Source organism: Cygnus atratus, chromosome 24 (genome assembly GCF_013377495.2).
Source record: "Cygnus atratus isolate AKBS03 ecotype Queensland, Australia chromosome 24, CAtr_DNAZoo_HiC_assembly, whole genome shotgun sequence".
Lineage (NCBI taxonomy): Eukaryota > Metazoa > Chordata > Aves > Anseriformes > Anatidae > Cygnus > Cygnus atratus.
The window spans coordinates 4,199,825-4,222,300 of NC_066385.1; the positions used below are offsets into that span (position 1 = coordinate 4,199,825).

Consider the following 22,476-nt stretch of genomic DNA (forward strand, 5'->3'; position numbering starts at 1 on the left):
GGAGCCGGCTTTTCAGGCTCCTGCCTTTGAGCTCGGGTGGCTCCAGGCACCTCGCTCCATCCTGGGGCTCTGCCTGGTGGCCCCCAGCATCCTGGTGCCACCGGGGCTGTGTGACTCCCACCCCCCTCGCCGTGCCTCAGTTTCCCCACCTCCTGCAGTGTGAGGAAAGCTTCCCGTGTGTCCTCGCTCTGCTTTTCGGGCTGGAAGCACCCCAAGAGCTCCCTCGCATCCCCAGCTCCTTGCAAATAGTCAGCTCACCACCTCTGGTTCAGACCCGCAACATGCACGCAGCCCCCAGCACCAGGTCACCAGTGGTGGGGACGCACCAGACGCCGCCCCTTGTCCCTGCTCTGCTCTGGCCAAGCCTCTTGGCACTTTCTTTGCTTTTCAGTCTCTGGGTGACCTTTTCCTCTGCATGAAAATCTCAGCCCCCCCCCCACCTGCCCACACCCACAGCACGCTGCCGAGGGGATTTGCCTGCACGCAGCCGGGTCTGGCAGGTTCCTCCTGCACCCAGGGGGCTCCGAGCCCCAGGGGGACAGGGCTCAGCTGCACCTTGGGGTGCGCAGGGTGATGGGGAGCTTGGGATGGGGATGGAAAACCTCGGCCTTCCCCATGGCTGGACCTGAAACACCGACATAGCAATTTGCCTTGCTCTTTCTGTCCCTAAATTTCTAAATTTCTGTTCCTAAATCACCTAAATTTCTGCCCAGCTCACAGGTGCCCTGACCGTGCTGCTGCCTCCTGTGTCGGTGTGCAGGGGAGGTGTCCACGGCCAGGGCTGGTGTGTGCACACCCCCATGCTGCCCATTTTCCTCACAGCTCTTTGCTGGCACTTGGAAAACAAACGATATTTATTCACAGTGAGTGGGAGAGCAGGAAAGCCAAGACCCAGGAGTTAGGGCCCCCCAGGCTGGTGCAAAATTTAGAAAACCCCTCGTGCTGGTGCTGCCACCCCTGGGTGCTGCTCCTTAATGGTTCAGGCTTGGGATGCTCGCAGGGCTTTGCATGAGCCCCACTGAATGCCCCAACCCTGGGAGCTGGGGCTGTATGAGAAGCCAGGACAAAGATCCCTGGAGATGTCTTGCGAGCACCGACACCGACCGTTGACAACCCCATTCCCCCCAGAAGTGTGTGGGGATGCGGCCTGGGGGTGCTGGGCTGGCCCATGCAGGGCTCTGTGCCCCACCATCCCCATGTCCCCACCCACGGTTCTCAGACCGAGGAGGAGCTGGGACTCGCTGGAGCCCCAGGAGCCAGAACAGCCCCGAGCCTGGGGGGCTTCAAGCTCTGAGCCTCTGCTGCTCAGCACCCTCTGCACCCCCCGTGCTGTGCTCCCCCCGGCACGCTCCTCCCGTGCAGAGCTCAAGCCAAGCGCACAGTTTGGCTCTGGCTGCACCCCCAGTGCCCCCGGCTCATCTCCGCTCACAGGCAGGGGGGATTTAGCAAATGAACCTCCGAGGACCAGGGAAGAGAAAACAGGTGGAAAACCACCCAGCACCTTATTCCCAGGCTGCTCAGAAAGAGCCCGGAGCACCAGGAGCAGGCACCGGCCGTGCCACCGTCCCTCCCCAAAGCCACCCGGCGCTGGCTTGGCACGGGGCCACGTGGCCGTGGCGCAGCCCGGGGGACATCGCGCCGCGCTGCCGCGTTCCCACGCAGCCGGGCAATCTCCCAGCGGATCTGCAGCGCCTCCGGCCGCGGGGCTGGGGCTCAGGCTCCGGCTTGCGGAGCTCGGCGGCTCCAGGCGCTCCGTCGGCGCTGCTTGTCGGGGCAGAGCTCCAGCGCGAGGTCTCCCTTCCCCGGCTGCTGCCCCTGCCTGCAAAGCCAGGCAGCCGCGCTCCGGGCACCCGCTCGTGAGCCACCTTGGGAACCCCTGGGGACAGCGGGAAGGGGACCCAGGAGGCTGGGGGTGGTGGTGGGGGCTTGGGAGCCCGGCTGCGGGATGCCGGAGGATTTAGGGGGACAGCTCCAACCCGTGAAGCTCTGTGCAGGGTTTGTGCTCTCCCATGCCCTGCAGGGCCCCACAAAACAAAGCAACAAGAGGGGAAGCAGCAGAAGGGCCTGTTTGGGGATGTGCTCGGTACAAGGAGTCCCCATTGACTTCCCCAGCATCACCGTCAGTCCCAGGACAACACGAGGCAGGACGGTGTCCAGCAGCACGGCCACGTCACTGCACCGTCCAGGCACAGTGACCAGGGGTCCCTGCCGCAGCAGCTCTCCAGCCCCTTCTCAGCGTTGGGGCTCAGGGGGAGCCGTGTCCCCTTCCACGTCCATCTGTCCCAGAGCTCACCGCTGTGCTGCTTCCTTCGGGCTCAGCCTCTCCCATCCCATCCCCTGTCCCGCAGGAGAGGCCTGGGGGTCTCTGCCAGTCCGCCACAGTCCTGGCCATGTTGGCTGAAGGACAGGCGGCCCCCGGGTGGGGATGTCACCTCCGTCATGTCCAGAGCCCCGGGCAGTGGCCCTGGCTGTGTCCTTTGCCCTGTTGGTCCAAGTGGATGCGGCTCGAGCCTTGCGGCCCAGCTCCTCTGGTGCCTCGCTGTCCTGCTCCAGGAGGGAGAGGCCGGCGCCTGCGCTGTCCTCCCCAGGGCCACCAAGGGTGGTGGCCTCAGTTGCCGGCCGGGATCCCATTCTCCCCGCCGCCCGCCGAGCCGAGCACCGTCTCCATCCTGCTCCTGGGATGCTGCGGGGCCGCAGGCTGGCCCGGTGGGGCTGCATCGTACTGCACCACTGCGGAGAGAAGGCGCTCGTCACCCGCCCAGCCCGCGCGGGGGGCAGGATCGGGCCCCCAGGGGAGCTGGGGAGCGGAGTCAGCTGCGGTCCCCACCTTCATCCCACGTGCAAGGTGGTAAAGAGCCCGTCCCGTATCTTTCGGGCCAGGCCACTCTGGTTGGAGGGAATTTGTTAGGGTGTCCCTCTCTGGGGGTGAAATTCAGGGAGGGGGGGAAGCCTGAGCTGCTCCAGGAGGAGGTAGAGCCCAGCCGGGTCTGGGGGCCAGCGCACCCCATGCACCCCCTGAATACGCATGAAATCCCCATACCCATCCACGGGAGCCCCCTGGCCCTGGGGCCACAAGTGCCGTGAGTGCCATGATTCCCAAGGGAGCACCCAGGGACTGGATGTGGACCCTGGGACAGGATCCGTCAGGTCCCCGCGCCCCAAGCGCAGCAGGGCTGGTACCTGCTCTGCAGCTGTGCCGTGCCCGCACGATCTGGATCGCCTGCTGGTTCTTGAAGCGGACGAGGCCCATGGTGATTTCGGCGTTCCAGCCGGGGTCCTCCTGGGCGCAGCGGAAATCGATCTCGTGGCTGTCGTCCATCACCACGGTGAAGTAGATGTGCCGCTCCTTCCACTCCACGCACTCCACCGCCTTCATGCGCGCGAAGCTCAGCTCCTTGCGGCGCGAGCCCTTGGGCTCGAAGAGCTGCAGCCCCTTCTCGGTCAGCAGGCACCGCTTCTTCTTCCAGAGCTGCAGCAGCCCCCCGCTGCGCTTCTCCAGCACCCCCTCCCGCAGCACCTTCTCGGGGGTCATGGCAGCTCCTCGGTGCCGCAGGATCCTCAGCTCCTCCGGCCGAGCATCCCCCGATGGGGATTTCCAGCCCCCCAAGGCGGGCGCCAGGACCCCCACGGCTCGGTGCGGGGCTCACCGCCCCCGGGAACAGCCCCCCGCCGGCTCTCACAGCGGGGCAGCACCGGGATGCCCCATGCTGGCCGTCCCTATCGCCGGGGCTCTGCCTCCTGCCCCATGCAGCGTGTGGGATCCCCGGCTCCGTGCTCCCCAGGATCTGTCGCTGCACGCCCGGCCGCTCTCCCACTTGCATTCCTTCCCCGCCTCGCCTGGCCCCTCCTGCCGCGCAGGCACCCTTCACGCCCAGGCGAAGCCCGGCCAGGCCCGGCACGGCCCCACTGCACCCACCCGGACGGTGCTTTTGGGGTGCCTGCAGGCAGGAGCAGCCCCAAGGCCCTCTGTGAACCCCGCAGGGCTGCAGGGGGGCAGTGGCAGTGGGGACGGGGGGCTGTGGGTGCAGCACGAGGTGACCGCGGGGCTACGGGGGGGCAGTGGTACCCGCACGTGGGGCCAGTTGGGGCAGGGGCTTGGGGAGCATTCCTGGACAGGAATGGGCTGTGGGGTGAGGTGGCAGCTAGGGCAGGGGGCTATGGGGCTGGCACAGGGGGCGATGGGGGTGCGGTGCCACCTGCACATGGGGCTATGGGGTGCGGTGCAGTGCCACCGGGGGCGCGATGCTCTGGCCTTGGGGGAGCTGTGGGGACCCCCGTGAGGGAGCCCAGAAGGGGGACACATGCAGAAAATGCCCGATGTCACCACGCCGAGGGGGCTCTACAGGGCTACCCTGCAAGGGGGACAGCCCTCGCCACCCACCAGCCACCAGCCCTGCACCCAAGGGTGCTGCCCCAGCCCTCAGCACCAGGCGCCCCGCACAGAGCTCCTGCCCCTTAAGCCCTCCCAAGGAGAAGGACTCGATGTCCCCAGCCTGTCCCGCAGCGAGGACCAGCACCCCCAGCCTCGTGTGACCTGCAGGGAGCGGGGCTGGGGCAACACGGCACAGCCTGGTCCCGCCGGAGTCCTCCCTCCCCGGCAGCAAAACACCGGCGCCTTTCCAGCCCGTCTCGTTCCCGGCCACCGCGGCTCCGTCTGTTCCCGTGCCAGTGCCTGGCGGAGGGGTTGGCCTGGGTGTGCTGCCCCCGGGGACACCTGGGGGCATCGTGCTGGCCGTGGGCTGCTCAGGAGGGTGACGGTCACAGCACCGCGGGTGGCTGGATGAGCCCCTGGAGGTGCTGAGGGTGCAGGTCCCTTCGCCCTGCGAGGGCTGGAAGGGGAAAAATCCCCGCGGAGCCGTGCCGGGGTCACCATCTGGGGCTGGTGCCTGCCGGGGGCAACGCTGGCAGCTGGCATGGCCAGTGGGCAAGTCTGCAGCCCAGGACAGGCACCTCATTATCCCTCATTAACAGGGCAGGGCCGTGGCTGCCGCAGCCAAGAACTGGTTCGTGCTCCCCGGGGCCAACCTCGCCACGCTGGCACGGCTCCCGCCTGTCCCGGGTTTCGGGACATCGGGCGGCCCCGGCTCCTCCGCGGTCCCCAGCACCCCCACCGGGGCTGGGCACAGCCGGGGTCACCCCAAGCACCGCTCCTGGGGGGAGCAGAGGTGCCTGGGTCCATACCCCAAGGAGCATCCGGGGCTGTTTTCCCTTGTGCTGGCAAAGCTCAGCTCCAGGGATGCTGCATCCCAGGAATCTGGGGAGAAGTTTGGGGACTGTGGCTCCCAGCTCACACCAGCCACTGCAGGCTCCTTCCTCGGCACCTGGGGAGAGCCGAGGGCTGCCAAACCCCCAGCTCTGCTGCTCACGGCCTCGCCACCACAGCGAGATCATTTTCCCACAGCCATGGAGGCAAAGGAGCTTCGGCCAAGGCTTTCTCCACGCCTCTGTCCCTGGGTGTCCAGTCCCAGACTCAGAGAAGGGCCGGGGTCTCGTTCTGCTGCAGCTCCTGTCCCCCCCGAGGGCACTCATCTCTTCAGAGGCACTTTTGGGCACCCCCTCCCCATCCCCAGGGGCTGGCAGCCCCCAGGCCGGCCGCAGGGAGGGACGGATGCTGCTGGGTGCAGCGCGGCTCCGCTGCCTCCGCAGGCGGTTGGACAACGCTTTGGTGCAGACGTCCAGACGTGTCCGTCCGTCTGTCCGGCGCCGTGCCCGTGCACGGGGAGCAGTAACCAGCAGAGGGTAGCAGACGGTCGCAGCCGCCCCGCTGCAGATGGGGCAGGGCACGCCCAGAGAGCCCCCCACATCCCAGCCGTTCCCCAGGGTCTTGCCCCACCACCTCCTCCACCCCACCCCAGAGCAGCCCCAGGGGCGCCCGTCCTGCCCTGCCCAGGCTGGCACCCCCTGCAAACGTCGAGGATTTCGGTCCCGACCTCACCCTAAGCCACTTCAGGACAACGCAACCACCGATAACAATCCCTCGGGGCAAGGTCCCCATCCCAGGACGCTGCCCAGGCTCTCAGCTGGGGTATTTGGGGCTGGAAGCCGAGCACAGACCCACCCGCGGTGGGCTGCAGCATCCCCGAGGGCTTGGGCGCTGGGGAGCATCCCTGGGAGGGAACGAGAGCGCGCAGCGGGCTGCGAGCGAGCAGCCTGGGGGCAGCTCTGCCAAAAATGCCCAGCGGAGACGAACCCCAACCACCCCCTGGGCTGTGTTAGCACGAGCAGAGCCAGCGGGCTGGGGAGCAGGCAGTCCTCTGCACGGGGCCACATCCGGACGCTGAGCCTGGCTCTGAGCCCCTCGGTACACGAAGACGGAGACAAACAAGGGAGGCCAGTGGGGAGGCCCCGGGGGAGCACGTGAGGTGGAGGAGAAGCCAAAGGACTGCGTTTGTTCAGCGTGGGGATGGCTCGGTGAGACCAAACTTCCGTTTTCCACTGCTCGGAGGAGAAAAACAGAGAGAAAAGAGACGCAGAAGTGCACAGCAAAAGGACAAGAGACAAGACACGTGTGCCACAAGGGGGACTGATGCACACAAGGAACAGAATGCTGTGATGGGAGCTGCACTGGTGGCACCTCCTCCGTCTTCGGAGGGTTCCCGACTTGACCGGACACCAGCAGCTCTGCTCAGCCCGGCCTTTGGAGCTGGCCCTGCAGGGGAGGCGGCTGGGCTGGAGACCTCCACAGGCCCCTCCCACCCTCCGCCTTTCAGAGATCCCAAAAAACCCAAACCCAGCAGTTTTCCCCAGCTTCGACCAGGTCTCCAGAAGCCAACAGCCTCAGTGGAGCCCATCACACTCGCAGCACGTCAGCACCCCCCCCGCTCTCTGACACCTCCTCTACAGCTACGAGGAAACGAGCCCGAAGAAAGGCTTGCTCTGCCTTTATTGACTAAACAGCATCGCTTGGACGCGCGCCCAGCATGGTGCATGCAGCTGCAGCGCCGCAGCACGGCACCCACCCCACGCTCACGGAGAGCGCGGGCGGCTTCCTCCCCCCGTGCCCCCTCTCCAAGGCGGCCAAGTTTCGGTCTCTGCACCGCGGGTGGTGCCCGAGCCCGCTGCTCTCCCTGCTGCTCCCCACCCGTGCACCGGGTGCCTCCTGCCACCGCCTCGGCCAAAACCCAGCCAGGCAGATCCAGCCCAACCCGGCCAGGAGAAGCCTGGGGGACAGGCTGGGTGATGGGATGACGGTGGGGAGGATTTCGGGAAATGCAGAAAGGGCTTGCTGCCCACCTCAGCTTCCCAAACGTCACATGAAAATCAAGGGTGTGATGAATGGGAGAAAGTGCTTAACTTGATAAAGGTGCCCAAGTCCTACCCAAGGGATTTCTGCCTCTCTCGTGCTTCTCAAAACACCACCCAGCCCATTTGCCCAACCATGTTTACAATCATTGTGCTTCAAAAAGCAACAAAACTCCCTGTGGAGCTCACGAGAGAGAAACTCTAAGCTGCGGCGAGGCTGATCCGGTGGGTATCTCACACAGGTCAAAGGAGAGAAGCATAGAGAGAAGGTGAAGTGTTTAGCTGAAAACAAATTAAGCCTGGGAAGCTGCCAAACTGGTGGATCACGATCCAGGGTGCTGCAAAGAAAAGAAAACCTCAGGAGTAGGCGAAAAGTTCTTAATTATTCAGCACTGCTGGGCACGCCTGTTTGGAGGAGCGCCACGTAACAGCCGGGACAGGGGCACCGATTCGGTGCGCACGCGTGGCGGCACCACCACACACCCAAGTTCTGCTGTGGGCCTGCTGGAAGCAGGCAGCACTTTGGAAATGGCCACGCAGGGAGGGAGCAGAGGGAGAGCCCGGCCAGCAGAGCCCAGCCGGGCCACGTCGAGTTCCAGCGAGCTGCTCCCCAGCTCCTGCTTTAACTGCAAGCCCTGATCACCAACATTTCCCGTCCTCCCGCTCCATCCTGGTCAATCGGGGGGGAATAACCTCTCAGGCAAGGCCAGGCTTGGGTCAGCTTTGATGTTTATTCCTTGCTCGGTGACACAGCGCAGCGTGGCACATCCTGGCGGGACGGGCGACGGAGCGGAACGTTTTGGGCGCGGGGGCCTCGCTGCGGGTGGGTGCGAGCTGCCTCCCCAGCTGCGGCTGTGCCGGCGGGACCCGGGGTGGCGGTGGGGGTCCCACAGCTTCAGGGGGCGCTGGGCCAGGGCAGGGGGAAGGCACTGGTGCTGCGAAGCAGCGGGCAGGGATGGATGAGGGTGAGGGTGCTCACTGCGGTGCGGGGAGGGCCGGGAAGCCCAGGCTGGTCTGGAGGGGCTCAGGGCGAGCAGAGCCCGGCTCCTGGTGCCTCACTGCGAGTGGATGAGCGCCCCGGCCCCCTGCCCGAAGCCAAAGCCTTTGGGCCCGAAGTTCTTGGCATAGCAACCTGCAGAGAGAGGGAAGAAAGAACAAGGTAAGGGCAGCAGCAAGAGGGGAACACGGGCACACGAACAGGTCCTTCTCCTGAAGCAGGCACTGCTGAAACAGATCAGGGTTTGCCCGATCTGCTGGGCAAACAGAGAGGCCCCCCGGCCCCGCAGCCAGCCCCCAAATCAGCTGTGGGGGTCACCACCTCCCCAGCCCTCGCTCCCATCCCAGTTCCCAGCACAGGGGCTTGACCCCATGCCTCCACCGCCAGCATCCAGGACAAGCTGCCCCCGACCTGGGGGGACCTGAGGCCCAGGCCCCCTCTCATGGTGGCTGCGAGGGGCAGGGCAGGCGGCACGCACCTTTGCAGTAGATCTCCCCGTCTTTGTCTGCCAAAGTGGTGGACTCCAGGCTCTTGCCACACTTGGCGCAGCGGAAGCAGGACTTGTGCCAGGACTGCGGGACAGGAACAGAGCACGGTCAGACGGTAGCCAGGGACAGGGCAGCAATGCTTTGGCTACCAAGTGGGTCCCTTTGGAGGCCCTGGTTCTGACCCAAAGCCATGAGCAAAGAGGTCTGGAGAGGATGAAAGCCCTTCTGTGGAAGAGCTGTCCTCCCTGCCTTCATGCACAGCGAAACCCCCCAGCCCCAGGGGGAGAATGCAGAGGGGAAACATCTGACGTGGTCACTGCGCCCACACTGAGCCCGTTAGAGAGCCTTCACCCCACCTGCAGCAGTCACTTAAGGCAGTAGGTAAGAAGCAATCACCCCCTCTTTGGGGGCCACACTCTCTAAAACACAAGGATAAATGCCCCAGCTTAGTGACCTGGGATCCACCACTGCTGCTGCACCTTAGCCTGGGGGTGGTACCGGGGGGGACACCTGCCCCTGCACAACTTCAGCTCCAAGGAAGGCAGCAAACAGATATCAACAACGCAGAAATCAGCCAGCGTTTAAAAATAAAACTCCCCCACGGCCCTGCCAGTCCTCCAGGGATAAATGAGCTCACAGCCTCTGAGCAGCCCGCAGAGTAGCCAGAGCCGCTCACAGAGGAATTTAAATAAACAGTTTGGAAAACATGAAACCTTTTTTGGAAGAAAATGTGAAATTAGGGCCGGGGGAGGAGGTAGCAGATGGAGTCATCCAGCAAACATTAGCACATGAAATACATGCCCTGGAATCCTCTGAGGTCTGCTCGAGCACAATCGCTTTGCCAGATTTGGGTCCCTGTAAACATCGACAACAGCAGGAGGCCTAAAGTCCGGGTCATCATTTTAAGGATAACTTTGCTTTCCAACCCTGGGCTGACCCACAACATATCCATCACAACCCCTGCACCGCCAGCCATGGTACAACGATGCCGCGAGGCTGGGGACACGGAGGATGACAGTGAAGCTATGATCTGGGTATGGCGAGCACCAGGGCTGCTGGGGGGTGTCCTGCATCGACCCGAGCTGACCCGGTGGGCTCCACACCTCCACCCACCTCCCCCTGTCCCGGGAGCAGCAATGACCTCGGGAATTCATTCCCTGCCCCATATTTGGGCTGCGGCATCCCAGCCAGCAGCAGAAGGTGGAGAAGACCCGCTGGACGATGCGTTTGACCAGTCAGCGGTGGCAGTGGCCACGGTCACCCCACTGCTCATCCTCCAAACCCATCCAGCAGCAGGGACGTCCACCGCGACCTCCGCTGAGCAGCACTGACTACGTTTTATAAATCGTATCTCTCTCCCACCCACAGGCCTGGAGGAGTGAGGCAGCCTGGAGAACCTGGTTCCCAGAGGTGCCACACGCCCTCCTTTAGGCTTCCAGCGGGACCTGTGCGGGTCTCCCTGCCACACAGCCACCTGGGCTACGTGCGTGCCCATTCTGCTCCACCCCGCTTCTTACCTTTCCAGCTCCGATCACCTTCTCGGCCGCGTACACCGCCTGGCCGCAGCGAGGGCACCCGTCAGACCCGCCGACTTTCTGGGCCATTCCGGAGGCGTTGGGGTTGGTGGGTCGGTGGGACTGGCCCCTGCAGAGGGGAGGGAGCGCGTTATCAGGGCTGCAGGAGCAGGGAGGAGGAGGGAAGGGCTGTGGGAAGGCAAACCCCAACCCAGTTTTGGGGGGCCTGGCAGGGTGGTGTTGAGCCCCGTGGAAACTTCAGCCCCACGGCTGGGTGCTAGGAGGGGATGGGCAGCACGCTCGGGCTGTGGGGACGTGTCCCGTCAAGCCCTCATCCCACTGAGAAGATGGGAGCAGATGTGGGCCTCCCGCCAGCTACGTGCCATGCCCAGGACTCTGGAAGCTCCCTGAAACTGGCGGGCAGCTCTCCCTGCCCTGCTGGTCCTCCAGGACGTTATTTCTTTGGCCAGGAGGGATGACCCATCCAGAAACACACCCGAGTCCACTTCCCCCACAGGGAGACCATGGGACAGGGCAGGGGCCGATTCCTCAGCACCTCGATGCTACCAGGAGCTGGGTTATACCGGGCTTCTCCCTCCTCCCTGGGCGCAGGGCCCAGCTGGGGGCTCAGAGCTTGGGGCTCTCAGCTTGCCCCAGGCTGATTTCACCCCAGGGTGAAGGAGGAAGGCTGCAGGGGGCAGGTGTCCCTGGGGAGCAAGGTGCCCCCAGCACTCTCCAGTTTAGGGTCTGCTGGTCATTCAGCGGGGTTTGCTGGGCTCCGTAGCCAAGCACCACGGCTGGACAGATGTGAGGGGAAAAAGATGTGTGCCCACAACAGCCCCGGTTTCAAAACAAGGCTTCAACTCACTCTTCGTATTTGATTCCCAGAGACTCGCCCTTGTCAGTGCTCAGGGTCCCTGCTCCCATCCCGTATCCATAGCCCTTGGGGCCGTACTTCTTGCCATAGCAGGACTTGCAGTAGATCTCCTCTCCATGCACGGCAACAGTGGTGCTGTCCAAGTTCTTCTTGCAGACCACTAGAAGAGAAGGGAGGGCCCAGCCATTAGCCGTGCACCCAGATCTCCCTAATTAGCTGGAGAAAACAAGTCCTCACAAAGCATAGCACGGCTCGGCTTTCAAGGAGCAGGAAACCCTAGACAAGATCATTGTTCAAAGGGAGCGCATGCAAAACAGCTGGAGATAAGGATCACAACAAGAACATTGTCTGGCTTTAAAAGGAAGCAACCATCAAAGCTACAAGGCTGATAATAAATAAGGCAATAGCTCTGTTAACCCCGATGGTGCCGGCATCCCAGGGGGAAGCGGTGGAGGAAACGGGAGCCACCATCAGCCAGGACGGGGCAGATTTCCCCACAGACCCCAGGCAGGTTCCCAAGCCCGGGGGTCTCAGTGCTGCAGCTCCGCCACGCTCCTCGTCCGCTGCAAGGACACAGCGACAGGCACCTGGCTGAAAGCTTTTCAGGCAAATAGATTTTCCCTCGTGTTTAAAAGCAGGCCTGCAGCCGTTCCGCTGCTGCACTCCAAGTCTTTTTGGCGCTCCACGCTATGGTGTGCGGTTGCCTCCCCGTACCCTGAGACCACGAGGGGAGGGAGGTGTTCGTGCCAACACAAGTCACCCCGGTCTGCGACATGACCAGGGTGTGCAGGGGCACGCTCAGCACACCTGAGGCATTCAAGCTTTGGGCATCAGTGTGGGATTAAGACGGGACACAAGGGGACAGCAGGGATGCTTGGGGACCCGGCTGAGCCCATCCAGAGCCTGAGCCCGGCGCTGGGCTCAGACCACACAGGCTCCTCGCCCGACTTTTAGGTTTTCCTGACTCCCGTCCCAGCTCTGATCTCAGCCTCCACGTTGGCTTCCAAGCCCTTCCTGGCACTCACCGCCCAGCAAGCTGCAACGGAAGGAGAGCAGCAACCAAACAGGCTCGCAGCGATCTCCGGTGTTTACCTGCCCCATACGGAGCAAGACGCCCAAGGCAGAGTCCACGGCACTGGCAGCCAGCCCCAAAACAGATCCTGTTACAGCTGTGACACAGCCTTCTCCATCCTGCTTACATGCCTTAAATGTCAACGCTCCCAGCAGCCCGTTTCCCGCCCCACCAGCAGGAAAGTTTCTTGGCCTTTACCAATATCGCAGGAATGCAAACAGAGCACGGCGCTCCGCTAGTGCACTAAATACAGGGCGAGAGGCAGCGGCCCCGTTACTAAATATGGTGCTTCTCCTCCGTGGCCACCGGCAGCCCCGCACGCTGCTGATGGGAAAAGGAGGTGGAAAGGGAGCAGGAGGTGGACTGGGAGACGTGTCTTGCCATCTAAGGAGGGTCTGGCAGGGTCTCCTGCTGGCTGCGGGCTCGCCCAGCAGTGCAGGCAGCGCGCATCCCCGTGGCTCCGGTGAACGGGTCCTGTGGCTGCCGAACGGTGGTGGGCATGGGGGGTGTCACCGCGGTACCCCGGAGCTCATCGGGGGCAACTCTGTGCTCGCACAGACCCTGCAGGACTGGAATTTGGGGACTGACACCGGCAGGTTTAAAGGCTTTGTGCTAGGGGTGGTAGCGAACCACGGCATCTGGCTTTCTCTTTCGCTGCCCCGCGTCTGAACCAGCCACGTTTTGCCAGGCAACACAAAAATTCCTCCCCATCTGCTTCCTAGAAATCAGCCCCAGCTCCCCATCTTCTGCATTGCAGAGATTCCAGCGCACTGCACTCATCGCCTTAAGGACCCTTTGTTTTTCTAGGAGCAGCTGAGCTGCCCCACAAAGCAGCCGTACACGGGCTGAGGCCGGCGGCCCCTTACGTTACACTTCTGCCTCGCTGTGTTGACTCGGTTGGACCCACGCCATGCAGTCAATCAGCACTCACTCCCGGAGCCGATCTCCTGTTTTAATGCACTGTGGTAGGTTTGGCTCCCTTCTGATTATTTTCTTGGCAAATCAGGCCCGAGTATTTGTTTTTCTGCCCTAAAGATAACAGCTTCGAATTCCCCGGTGGGGCCCAAGCGCAGCACTGGGGAAGAGGCTGGGAAGGCAGGCGGAGCAGGGAGCAGCTCGGCATCGCCCGCGGCCCGCGGCACGGGGCTGGAGCAGGCAAGGCAGAGCTGCTGGGGTACGGGCAGAGCACAGGGACAGCAGCCCGGGCTGCAGTCGCCTCCAGACCTCTCCCTGGTGGCTTGTTTCCGTGTGTTCCCTTCTCGGAGCAATGCCTCGTGCCTGATGTCTTGGCTCCTGGTGCCAGCCCCGTGCTCTGGGTGCTGGCGTGGTGCAAGCATCCCCCAGCACTGCCCCTCTGTGCAGAAAGGGCCATGGGGAAGGACAGATGCAGAGCAGGGAGACCTCAGTCCTCAGACTGGAGGGCGCTCCGAGGTCCCCCACCAGCATTGTTTCAGATGGTAAAAGCCAGAGGCGGGGGCAAACAAGGGAAACGTTCCCCACCCTCCTTATCTGGGGCTGCGGAAGAAAGGACTTCCTGCTGCAGGGAGCCAGCACAACCTGCCACCGCTCCTGCCCGTCCAGGGAGAGCCGCTCAGCAAACTCCCCTTCTCGTCCCCTCGAGCCAAAGCGAGCTTTTCAGCCCGGGCACTGCCAGGCAGGAGGGCTCCCGCTCACGCTGGCCACCCCCCGCGCTGCGCAGGGAGCTGCTGTCCCACGCCTGCATCCATCCGTCCGCAGGCCAAGCAGACCCACGCCAGGTGGACACAGGAGCACAGCGCAGCTCAGTCCCCCGAGGACACTGCTATTTCCCTGCTGGAACTGGCCTACGGACAGCAGTTCTAGCCGCGTGCCTGTTCACACACCTTCCCCTCGCTCTGCTCGCTGCCCATACGGGAAAGATCCCGTCTGTGCTCCCTGCTGCAATGGGAGGCACCTGGGAACAGGGCTGAGACGACGTGAAACCTCAGCGGGGCCCTGCTGAACGGGCAGCTCTGAGGTGCACCCCCGCTGCTGCTGCTCTGCGACGGGTGCAACGTGTTGACGGGCCACCAGCAGCCACACACAGCGTGCACACTCCTGTTAACGCATGAGAAGCGGTTGTTCTGTTCAGGGACAGCCTTCAGGGCAGGGGAAACCTGGTAACACGCAGGCTGAGGACAGTGGCAGTCTTGTTGTTCAAAGGACGTTGGGCTGGGACCTGCAGCGTGGCTGTCCTGGCTTTAAGGAGCTGCTCTCAGCAATGTGACGCTACTCACCAGTCCCTGCACTGCTGCCCTGCTATCTCCAAAGGGAGACGTGAGTGTCCAGGACCTGCAGGACCTGCACGAGAGTGCTGGCAGGTTCCTGCAGAGCACACCAAGGGAGGGACCCCTGCAGTCAGTCCCCAGCCAGATCCTGTTCCTCTGCCCTTCCCTGGAGGCGTCACTTGGGTCCCAACGTCCGACAGGGACACCCTCTGCAACAGCAGCTCGGCAGGCAGGCTGGTGGTGACGCCTCAGCACTTCCCAGCAGGCTTTCCACCAGCAGAAGGACCACATCTTCTTCCCACTGGGACACCGGACGCAGGGGCAGGTCCCACATCGCCTCCCAGTGCCCAACCACCTTTTTAATGCAGCAAAGCCGCACAGAGGATCACAGTTAGCATCATCCCAGGGCAGCGCACGGGATGTGCCCCCTTCTGCCACCACTGCTTGCAGAGGCCCTGTCTCGTGCTCCAACCCTAAACGTCTGGAGGCGCCCCGAGGACTCAGCCTCGCCTTTCCCTGGGGCAGGGACCGAGCGTGTCTGTGTGTGGATGCCGGCTAAGGCCAGCCCTGACAGCTCGGCTGGCCCCTGGTGCTCCTGGCTGCTCCTCCAGCAGAACTGACTTTCCAGTGTGGAGGAGAGCAGACGCCTGCCACAGCTCCCACAGCCCAGCTGCTCGTGGAGGAAGCCTCAGGAGCGCTTACACGGCTCGTGAACAGGACGGGAGCGGGGGCTGAGCGGGGCAGGAGGGCCGAGGGAAGGGCTGGTACTCACTGCACAGGAAGCAGGACTTGTGGAAGCTGCTGCCTTCGCACTGCACCTCCTCGGCGAAGTACACCGCCTTCTGGCACACGCCACACTTCTTCCCTCCACCCCAGTTCGGCATTCTGCGGAGAAAGCAGGGGCAGAAAACGTTTGCTGGTTGCATCGGTTCGCAGAGCTGCTAATTAGAGGAATTAGCAGAACCCAGGACGCCCAGGGGACCCACCGCTACGGCACCCAGCAGTACAGGGGCACCCAGGGACGACGGGTGCTGCCAGCCAGCAGGAACGGCCCCGTCCTGGAAGCAGTGGAGCTCACGGCTCCTTTCGTGCAAGGGCAGGGGAGGAAGAGGGTGATGATGGAGGCTCACAGGGGCACGCGGTGACGCCACCAGACGCTGGGGGTTCTGGCACCATGTCCCCCACAGCCTCCATACCCTGTGCATGCCTGGCCGGCCGCTCACACCTCCTCCCTGTACGGGGATCTCAATCTGCTCCAGGACCGCAGGAACAGAGCGAAGGCTGGGAAATGGGCAGCCCCAGGGGCACAGGACAAACACCTGAGCACGGCCATGCAGCTCCTGGGCAGGATATAAATGCTTCTGCTTCTCCCTCCTCTTTCCTGAAACGTCTCTGGTGATGCGTGATCAAAAGGCCCCTTTATCTGCAGATCTGCAGATAAAATCTGCAGATAACCCCAAAATATGAGGAGAGGTTAACACAGGTGGCTGGTCTCCAACCCAGCCTTGATGTTTCTGAAGACCAGGCCAACAGAAACCTCAGGACACTCAAAATCAACAAAGTCCTGCTAGGAGGTGCCGAGGGAGGCCGGCTGGTTGAGTGTGGCCGAGAGGAGGCTGGGGAGGACCTAATGGCAACCTCAGGTAATTACAAAGACAACAGAACCAAACGATTTTTGGTGGTGCCCCGTGGTACAGGAAGGGTCCATGGGCACAAGCTGCAGCTTGGGAGGTCTCTTGGGAGGTCTCCAGGGTCCTCTCCCCATCAACACCTCTGTAATCCTCCACGTGGGAACGGGCAGCAGGAGCCACCTTCCCCTTCCCCAGCTCCTGAAAAGGGGGGGGCGAGGTCCCCAAAACAAACAGCATTTGCACTGCACGCCCCCCGAGCCGGGTGCCACCCCCCCACGGGCAGCACCAGAGGCAGGGTGCTGGGTCAGGAGCTGTTTGGGTGAGACCCGGAGGCAGGAAGCCTGTTGCGAGCTGGGTTTCCTACCAGCGCGCGGCGGTGCCAAATCCCTCCCTTTCGGACAGATCATCCCAGTCCCGGCCTTTGCATTGCCTTAAAAGGGCACGAACCGTTTCTCTGGAAAGCGCCTTATTTCGTGATTTCCTCCTGTCCTGGCAGGAGGGCGCGACCAGGTTCGGGAGCTTCCCCGGGGGGCAGAAGCAGCCCGGGCAGCCCCCCCCAGCTTGGGGCAGCGGAGCTGCCACCAGCCCCTCCTGCCCCACGCCAGACCCCTCGGGAACAGCACGCCGCTGGCTGTGGCACGTGGTTGTGGCTCTCCTGCCCCTTCCCAAGCAGGACGGCCACCAGGTCCCACCGCTGGGGCCTTCGGAGCCCCCTTTTTTTTTTTTTTTTTTCCCCTTCCAGCAGCAGCAAAGGAAGAAGCTTTGTCTACCCAAAGCGAGACCTCTGCGGCGGGGACGCCCTTCTCTGAGCTGCGGGGCACAGAGGCTGCTCCCAGGTCCAGCCCTGATGTCTGCCCCCGGAGCAGATCAGGCCCTCGTGCTGCTTATTTTCCGCATCTGCCACGGGAAGATTAGAGGTGACGCTTTGTGTAAGCAACTTGACTGTGACGGGGGCAGGGGAACCCCACCGGAAAGCACCCAGCAGCACAGAGGCAGCCCCGGAAAAGCTCCACAAACGGTCCCCAGACAGGACGGATCTGTAGAGAACCGGCTTGCCCTGGGGACACACGGGCTTGTGACGGTCACAGCAGGGCGCAGAGAGAGCTCGACAGAAGCTCTAAGTCACAGGGAATTCCCTCTCGGTCCACAACACGCAGGGCACATGCTGACAGCCCGGCAGGCTGCAAGAGAGACAGAAAAGCAGCTTATGCTAGGGTTCGGTTGGCAGGAAAAATAGAAATATAGGGATGCTTCCCAAACCCTGCGAAGCACCCAGCTCACGGAGCCTGCACCAGCTGCCTCGGATGTACAAGCAAAATCCTCACGCCGGCCATCCGGGCAGACCCGTCACCCCAGCTCCCCCCTTAACGGCTGCTTGAAGGGATCCTGGAGGCTTTGCAACCATTTCCACATTCCTCAGCGTGCTCTGAGCCACGAGGCTGATCGCCACACTTGTAACACTCAGTGACCGCAGTCGCACTTCTCCAAATCACCATCGGGCCCACTCCGAATGAGGAACACAAGGGGACCGTCCTGCAGCCAAAGACCTCGCTGAGCACGGGCACGAGTGAGACCCAGGGCAGCCAAACGCACGATTATTTCCCTCCCTCCTGCAGCTCCGCGTCCCCCAGCACCGAGGGAACCCCAGCCGGAGCCCTACAGACAGCATCCTCTGTGCCAGCCGTGGCTCAGCGCTGCAGCCGGAACGTCGTCTGCTCTGAGCGAGGCAAGGGGCCCTAAAAACTAAGAGACCGCCGCGCTATCAACAGCTGTATGGCTTGGAAGCAAGGAACCACGAGTCTGACGTGTTTTGGAGATTAACTGTAATTCCAGTGCCTGGTGTCTGGCCCTAGAGCAGCACGGTTCACCTGCTCAGTGCAAGTTGCAGCCTCACCCACCTTCCAGACGAGCCTGTGGCACACCAAGGCAGGAGGCAGCCTAGGCTACACTGAAGAACCAGGCACAAACCACTTCAGAACCAGCACGTCCCAGTGCTTTGGGATGCTGCTAAACCTGGGCTTTAAGGGAGAGCAGGATTCAGGTGACGCCAGCAGCTGGAGGAACAGCAGACTGACAGCCCCTGCTTCCAGGGCCTGGAGAGACCGCTGTGCTCACGCCACGTGCCCCAGAGCTGGCACCCACAGTTTTACCCGCCTGGGTTTTAACTGTTGGAGCGAACACAGCACCCGCCGCAGCGTGCAGGCAGCGTCACAGCTACGGGGCGCTCACAGCAGCGCAGGTTCTCGCCTTGCACCCTCCCGTGAAACTTACCTGCAGCCACCGGGACGTCAGCGCAATCGTTTGTGCTCCTGCAACAGCTGGAAAACCTTCCCCAAGTACGTGCCCAGCTGTTCTACTGAAAATACCCTGCAGTGATTCGTCACGGAGTACTCACTTTGTGCTTGGAGGAGATCACTAAGGACCAGGAGACCCAAGCTGGCCTATGTAAAAGGTTATTTTTTTCGCAAGGAGCATTAATAAGAGGGGATGGCAGGAAAGCACCAGTGCTGCACAAAATTCGCTCTGGATGATACTCACAGCAGTTCGTGCAGGGTTATTGCATGGCCTGCCAAAGGGACCGGACAAAGGGAGGAAAGCACAGCTGGAGCCCCAAGCCCTGGGGTGCGATTACTGCCTTCCAGTTAGAGAGCAGCTGGCATGGCTGTGACACGAGCGTTTATCTGAAGCGGGAGGCACCCGGACAGAGCACGGGCAGAGCAGAAAGGAGTCAGCTCACGGCGATGCACGCAGCTCCAGGAGGGAAATCACCAGGACAGAGCATCAGGGAACTGCGCTGGGGCCCGTGGGGCCTCTGTCCCTAACAAACGGCATCGTGCATGGAGCAGCTTTCACGTCACCCGGGCACAAGTGGAAACGGCCCTACAAGATGCAGCTGGAAACGTCCCCCGTACCCCCATGTCATCAGCAGTGACACGAGGAGACTTGGGCTGCCAACGGTGTAAGTGAGGATAAATGAGTATCATTCACCACACAGTGGCGTTGAACTGGTGAGCAAGAGGAAAAGGGGGTCCTGAGGACTGCGAGCATTGGGATGCAGCAAAACACTGAGCATCAGCACAGAAACCAGTGAACCGACCCCGCGGCAGCAGCTGTATAGGGTCAGACATCTCTGGGGGCTTTGCCTGGATGGGAAGGGTCGGGGGGTCCGAGGTAGAAAGCGACCCTCACACAAGGTGGGTGTACTCAACTCCACCAGTACCCGGAGCAGGATGCTCGGCACTGCTTCTGCTGCTGTCACAAGGCAGGTCTGCAGGTTTGCTGTGCAGGGACGGGGCCAGCGCCAGGCCAGCAGGGTGCTGAGCCTGCTGCCATACATGGGTATTTGTGAGCGCTCACCCACCGCGACTGCAACGCGCCTGTGGGGCTGCGTGCTCCTTCCTGTTGCTCACACGGCTCCCAGGCTGTGCCTGCAAACCTGAAAGCTTCCTATCACAACTGACATTCAACTGATTTGTCAAAGAAAATCCCGATTTCACCTAGAACAAACGCCAAAAGCATTTTCAGATAGGCTAAGAAAAGCTACTGACTTCTGCAGGAATCACAACCCCTAATCTGACCGAGCCCACCTGAGCTTTTGCAAACCTTTCTGCCCCATCGGTCACATCCTCGGCACGCTGTGCTGCCTCCTGGCAGAGGGGACAGGAGCTCAGGAGCCCGGCAGACGGAGGAGATGGAGGCTGCCCGGACAGCACGCACCAAACCGCCGGCCCAGGGAAGGGACCGTGCTGCCTGCGCTGTCCCTCAACGCCGCAGCAGCAGCAAGCGCTGGGCCACATGTGCAGAGCAGCGCGTCCTGCCCAGGGCCCGGGCTGATCCCAGCAAGAGCGAGCCCCTTTCCAGCCTCGCCACCGAAACCTGCAGGCGCGGAGGCCTCGCCGATCTCCCACCTATCGCCGTGTCAGCACCCGCACCTCCTCGCTCCCTGCATCCCGGCCCAGCGCCGATTCCTCGAGAGGTGCTCGGGGACTTTGAAGCAGCTGCTGCTGAGCTCCGGCTTCCCCGGCGAGCAGCGCCACTTGGCAGCACCCGCCGCGTCTGCCAGGCGCTAATTAACGCCCTCTCCTACGCGCTGGCCCCGCTGCCAGCTCCGAGGATCTGAAACCGTGCCCGAGAGCATTCAGCCAGCTCCTGAGTGCTGGGGATCCCTTAATACACGGGTGTGCAGGGGAGGCGGGGATCGGGGGGGCTGCAGGAGGGGACCTGGCCCCCCAGGGCTCCCCACGCTGACAGACGAGGCGGTAGCAGAGCTTTGGGCCACGAGGGCTCCCCTCGGCATCACGGCCCGCCTGGGGCGGCTCCCGAGCCCCGGGGCCAGGCGTTGTGCCCGCCGGGGCCGTCCTCCCCCCCCACGCGTGCCCGTACCCTGCCCGTGCCCTCCCTTCCCCACCCGGCCCGCAGGAGGCTGGGGGGGTTCCCGCGGCGCCCCCCGCACCTACCTGCAGCGGGGCCGGGCGGGTCGGGTCGGGTCGGGGCGGGTCGGGAGGCGGCGGGCGCGGCGCTGTGCAGCCCGAGGCCGCTCGGGGGCTTTTGTTGGCGGCGGGGGAAGGCGGCGCTTGGCGCTCGGCGGCGGCCCGGCTCGGCCCGGCCCGGCCTGATGTCACGGCGGCCGCCCGCCCCGCGGGGCTGTGCGAGAGGGCACGGCCCGGCCCGGCCCCGCCGCCATGCCTGAGGGGCCCGCCTCAGCGGCCCGCCGGCCCCCCACGCGTCTCCCTGTCGCCATACGTGTCCCCCTGTCACCTCACGTGTCCCCCTGTCACCCCACACATCCCCCTGTCACCCCATGCAGCACCCTGTCACCATACGTGTCCCCCCGTCACCCTGCACATCTGTCACCTCACGCCTCCCCCTGTCACCCCATATACCCCCCTGTCGCCATACGTGTCCCCATCACCTCACGTGTCCCCCTGTCACCCCATGCATCCCCCTGTCACCATATGTGTCCCCCGGTCACCCCACACATCTCCCTGTCACCTCATATATCCCTCTGTCACCCCATGTATCCCCCTGTCACCCCACAGAGCCCCCTGTCATCCCATGCATCCCCTTTTAACCCCACACAGCCCCACTGTCACCCCACACATCCCCCTGTAATCCCACACAGCCCTGCTGTCACCCCACACAGCCCCCTGTAACGCTATACATCCCCCTGTCACCCCACACAGCCCCACTCTCACCCCACACAGCCCCACTGTCACCCTACGCAGCCCTGCTGTCACCCCACACGTCCCCCTGTCACCCCACGCAGCCCACTGTCACCAAACCCTACCGAGTCCCATCACTAACCCATGTCCCTCGGTGCCACGTCCACACATCTCTTAAATACCTCCCGGCACGGGGACTCCCCCACCTCCCTGGCAGCCAGTTCCGATGCCTGACCCACCTCTGTGTGAGGAAATTCTTCCCGACGTCCAAGCTAATCTTGCCCTGGTGCACCTGAGGCCATTGCCTCGTGTGACCCGAGAACAGAGACCGGACCCCCTCTCTGCAGCCTCCTTTCAGGTGGGGTCTGCCCTCAGCCTCCTCCTCTCCAGCCTGAACACCCCCAGTCCCTCAGCTGCTCCTCACAGCTCTTGTTTCCCAGCCCCTTCACAGCTTCACTGCTCTTCTTCGACTGCATTCCACACCTGAATATCTTCTAGAAGATTCAACCCATTGGAGCTCACCTGAACTCGGAGGCCAGCAAAAACCAGGAGCCTCCAGGAGCCTCTAAGAGGGGACACCGGGGAAGAGAAGGGTTTTGCTGGTGCCTGCAGCAAACGCTCCTATTTAATTTATCTAGCATGGGCTGGCCTTTTTCTACTTGAAAAAGAAAGAGACCACCTACACATCTTTGGGGCTCAAGGGTCCCTTTCTGCTCGTTCTCTCCTGAACCACAGTGCCCGAGGCAGGCAGGCAGCCTGTCTGCAGCAGGCTCAGAGCCTGGGCACAGCTTCACGGGACAGAGCCGAGAGGAAGGGAGGAGCGGGAGGGGAGCAGAGGGAGGTGCTTCCTTTGGACCTAGAAAACTTTGGCATTGTATCCTTTGCCCTGAGCTGTGGGTAAGAAATTCCTGGTCCTGAAGCAAGACCTGAAATGCAGGGAGGGGACGAGGATCACGAGGGGAAAATGCTGCTCATGTCCTGTGCGCAGGGCAGAGGCACCTAACTTCTGTCCCAGAGGAACAGGATGCCTCAGAGTAGCCACGCTGCCACGCTGGGTGACAACGCTTCGTGTGGGAACCCAGGCCCTGACCAAGCAAGGACAAGCCGAGCACAGGTGACCTGGCAGGCATGGCCCATCCAAGGGCTCAGAGCACCACAGGTCACCTCGTCACTCGGGGACATTGGGAACAGGTAGGGGACAGGTGTTAGCTGGGCATTCAGGGCCCACAGACAGGAACGTGCGGCTC

At 63.0% G+C, this 22,476-nt stretch overlaps 2 protein-coding genes across 5 annotated transcripts; both read right to left on the reverse strand.

Moving 5' to 3' along the window:
- Positions 1-2,545: 2,545 nt before the first annotated feature.
- Positions 2,546-3,532, reverse strand: PHLDA3 (pleckstrin homology like domain family A member 3). The gene is made up of 2 exons (XM_035561507.1): positions 3,181-3,532; positions 2,546-2,730 (listed from the first exon to the last, which is right to left on the reverse strand). Exons 1-2 carry the CDS (start codon positions 3,530-3,532, stop codon positions 2,609-2,611), a joined length of 474 nt encoding a protein of 157 aa, XP_035417400.1. The 3' UTR covers positions 2,546-2,608.
- Positions 3,533-7,954: 4,422 nt separating this feature from the next.
- Positions 7,955-22,038, reverse strand: CSRP1 (cysteine and glycine rich protein 1). Of its 4 annotated transcripts, none has more exons than XM_035561502.2 (6): positions 21,752-22,038; positions 15,209-15,321; positions 11,110-11,278; positions 10,245-10,371; positions 8,718-8,811; positions 7,955-8,374 (listed from the first exon to the last, which is right to left on the reverse strand). In XM_035561502.2, the coding sequence occupies exons 1-6, from the start codon at positions 21,868-21,870 to the stop codon at positions 8,298-8,300; spliced, it is 699 nt and encodes a 232-aa protein (XP_035417395.1). In that variant the 5' UTR covers positions 21,871-22,038; the 3' UTR covers positions 7,955-8,297. The 4 variants fall into 4 exon arrangements, with proteins under 4 accessions (XP_035417395.1, XP_035417397.1, XP_035417396.1 ...); XM_035561504.2 differs by lacking the exon at positions 21,752-22,038 and adding an exon at positions 20,525-20,682; XM_035561503.2 differs by lacking the exon at positions 21,752-22,038 and adding an exon at positions 15,756-20,299.
- Positions 22,039-22,476: the final 438 nt, after the last annotated feature.

Excerpts from the sequence above, each read along its gene's own strand:
- CSRP1 (XM_035561502.2), bottom strand. The coding sequence starts at position 21,870 with ATGCTAGATAAATTAAATAGGAGCGTTTGCTGCAGGCACCAGCAAAAC. Across the intron at positions 11,279-15,208 it reads CAAGTCCTGCTTCCTGTGCA|TGGTCTGCAAGAAGAACTTG; the intron begins GTGAGTACCAGC and ends CTTCTCTTCTAG. Across the intron at positions 8,812-10,244 it reads AGGTGATCGGAGCTGGAAAG|TCCTGGCACAAGTCCTGCTT; the intron begins GTAAGAAGCGGG and ends CCTGTCCCGCAG.
- PHLDA3 (XM_035561507.1), bottom strand. The coding sequence starts at position 3,532 with ATGACCCCCGAGAAGGTGCTGCGGGAGGGGGTGCTGGAGAAGCGCAGC. Across the intron at positions 2,731-3,180 it reads ACGGCACAGCTGCAGAGCAG|TGGTGCAGTACGATGCAGCC; the intron begins GTACCAGCCCTG and ends TTCTCTCCGCAG.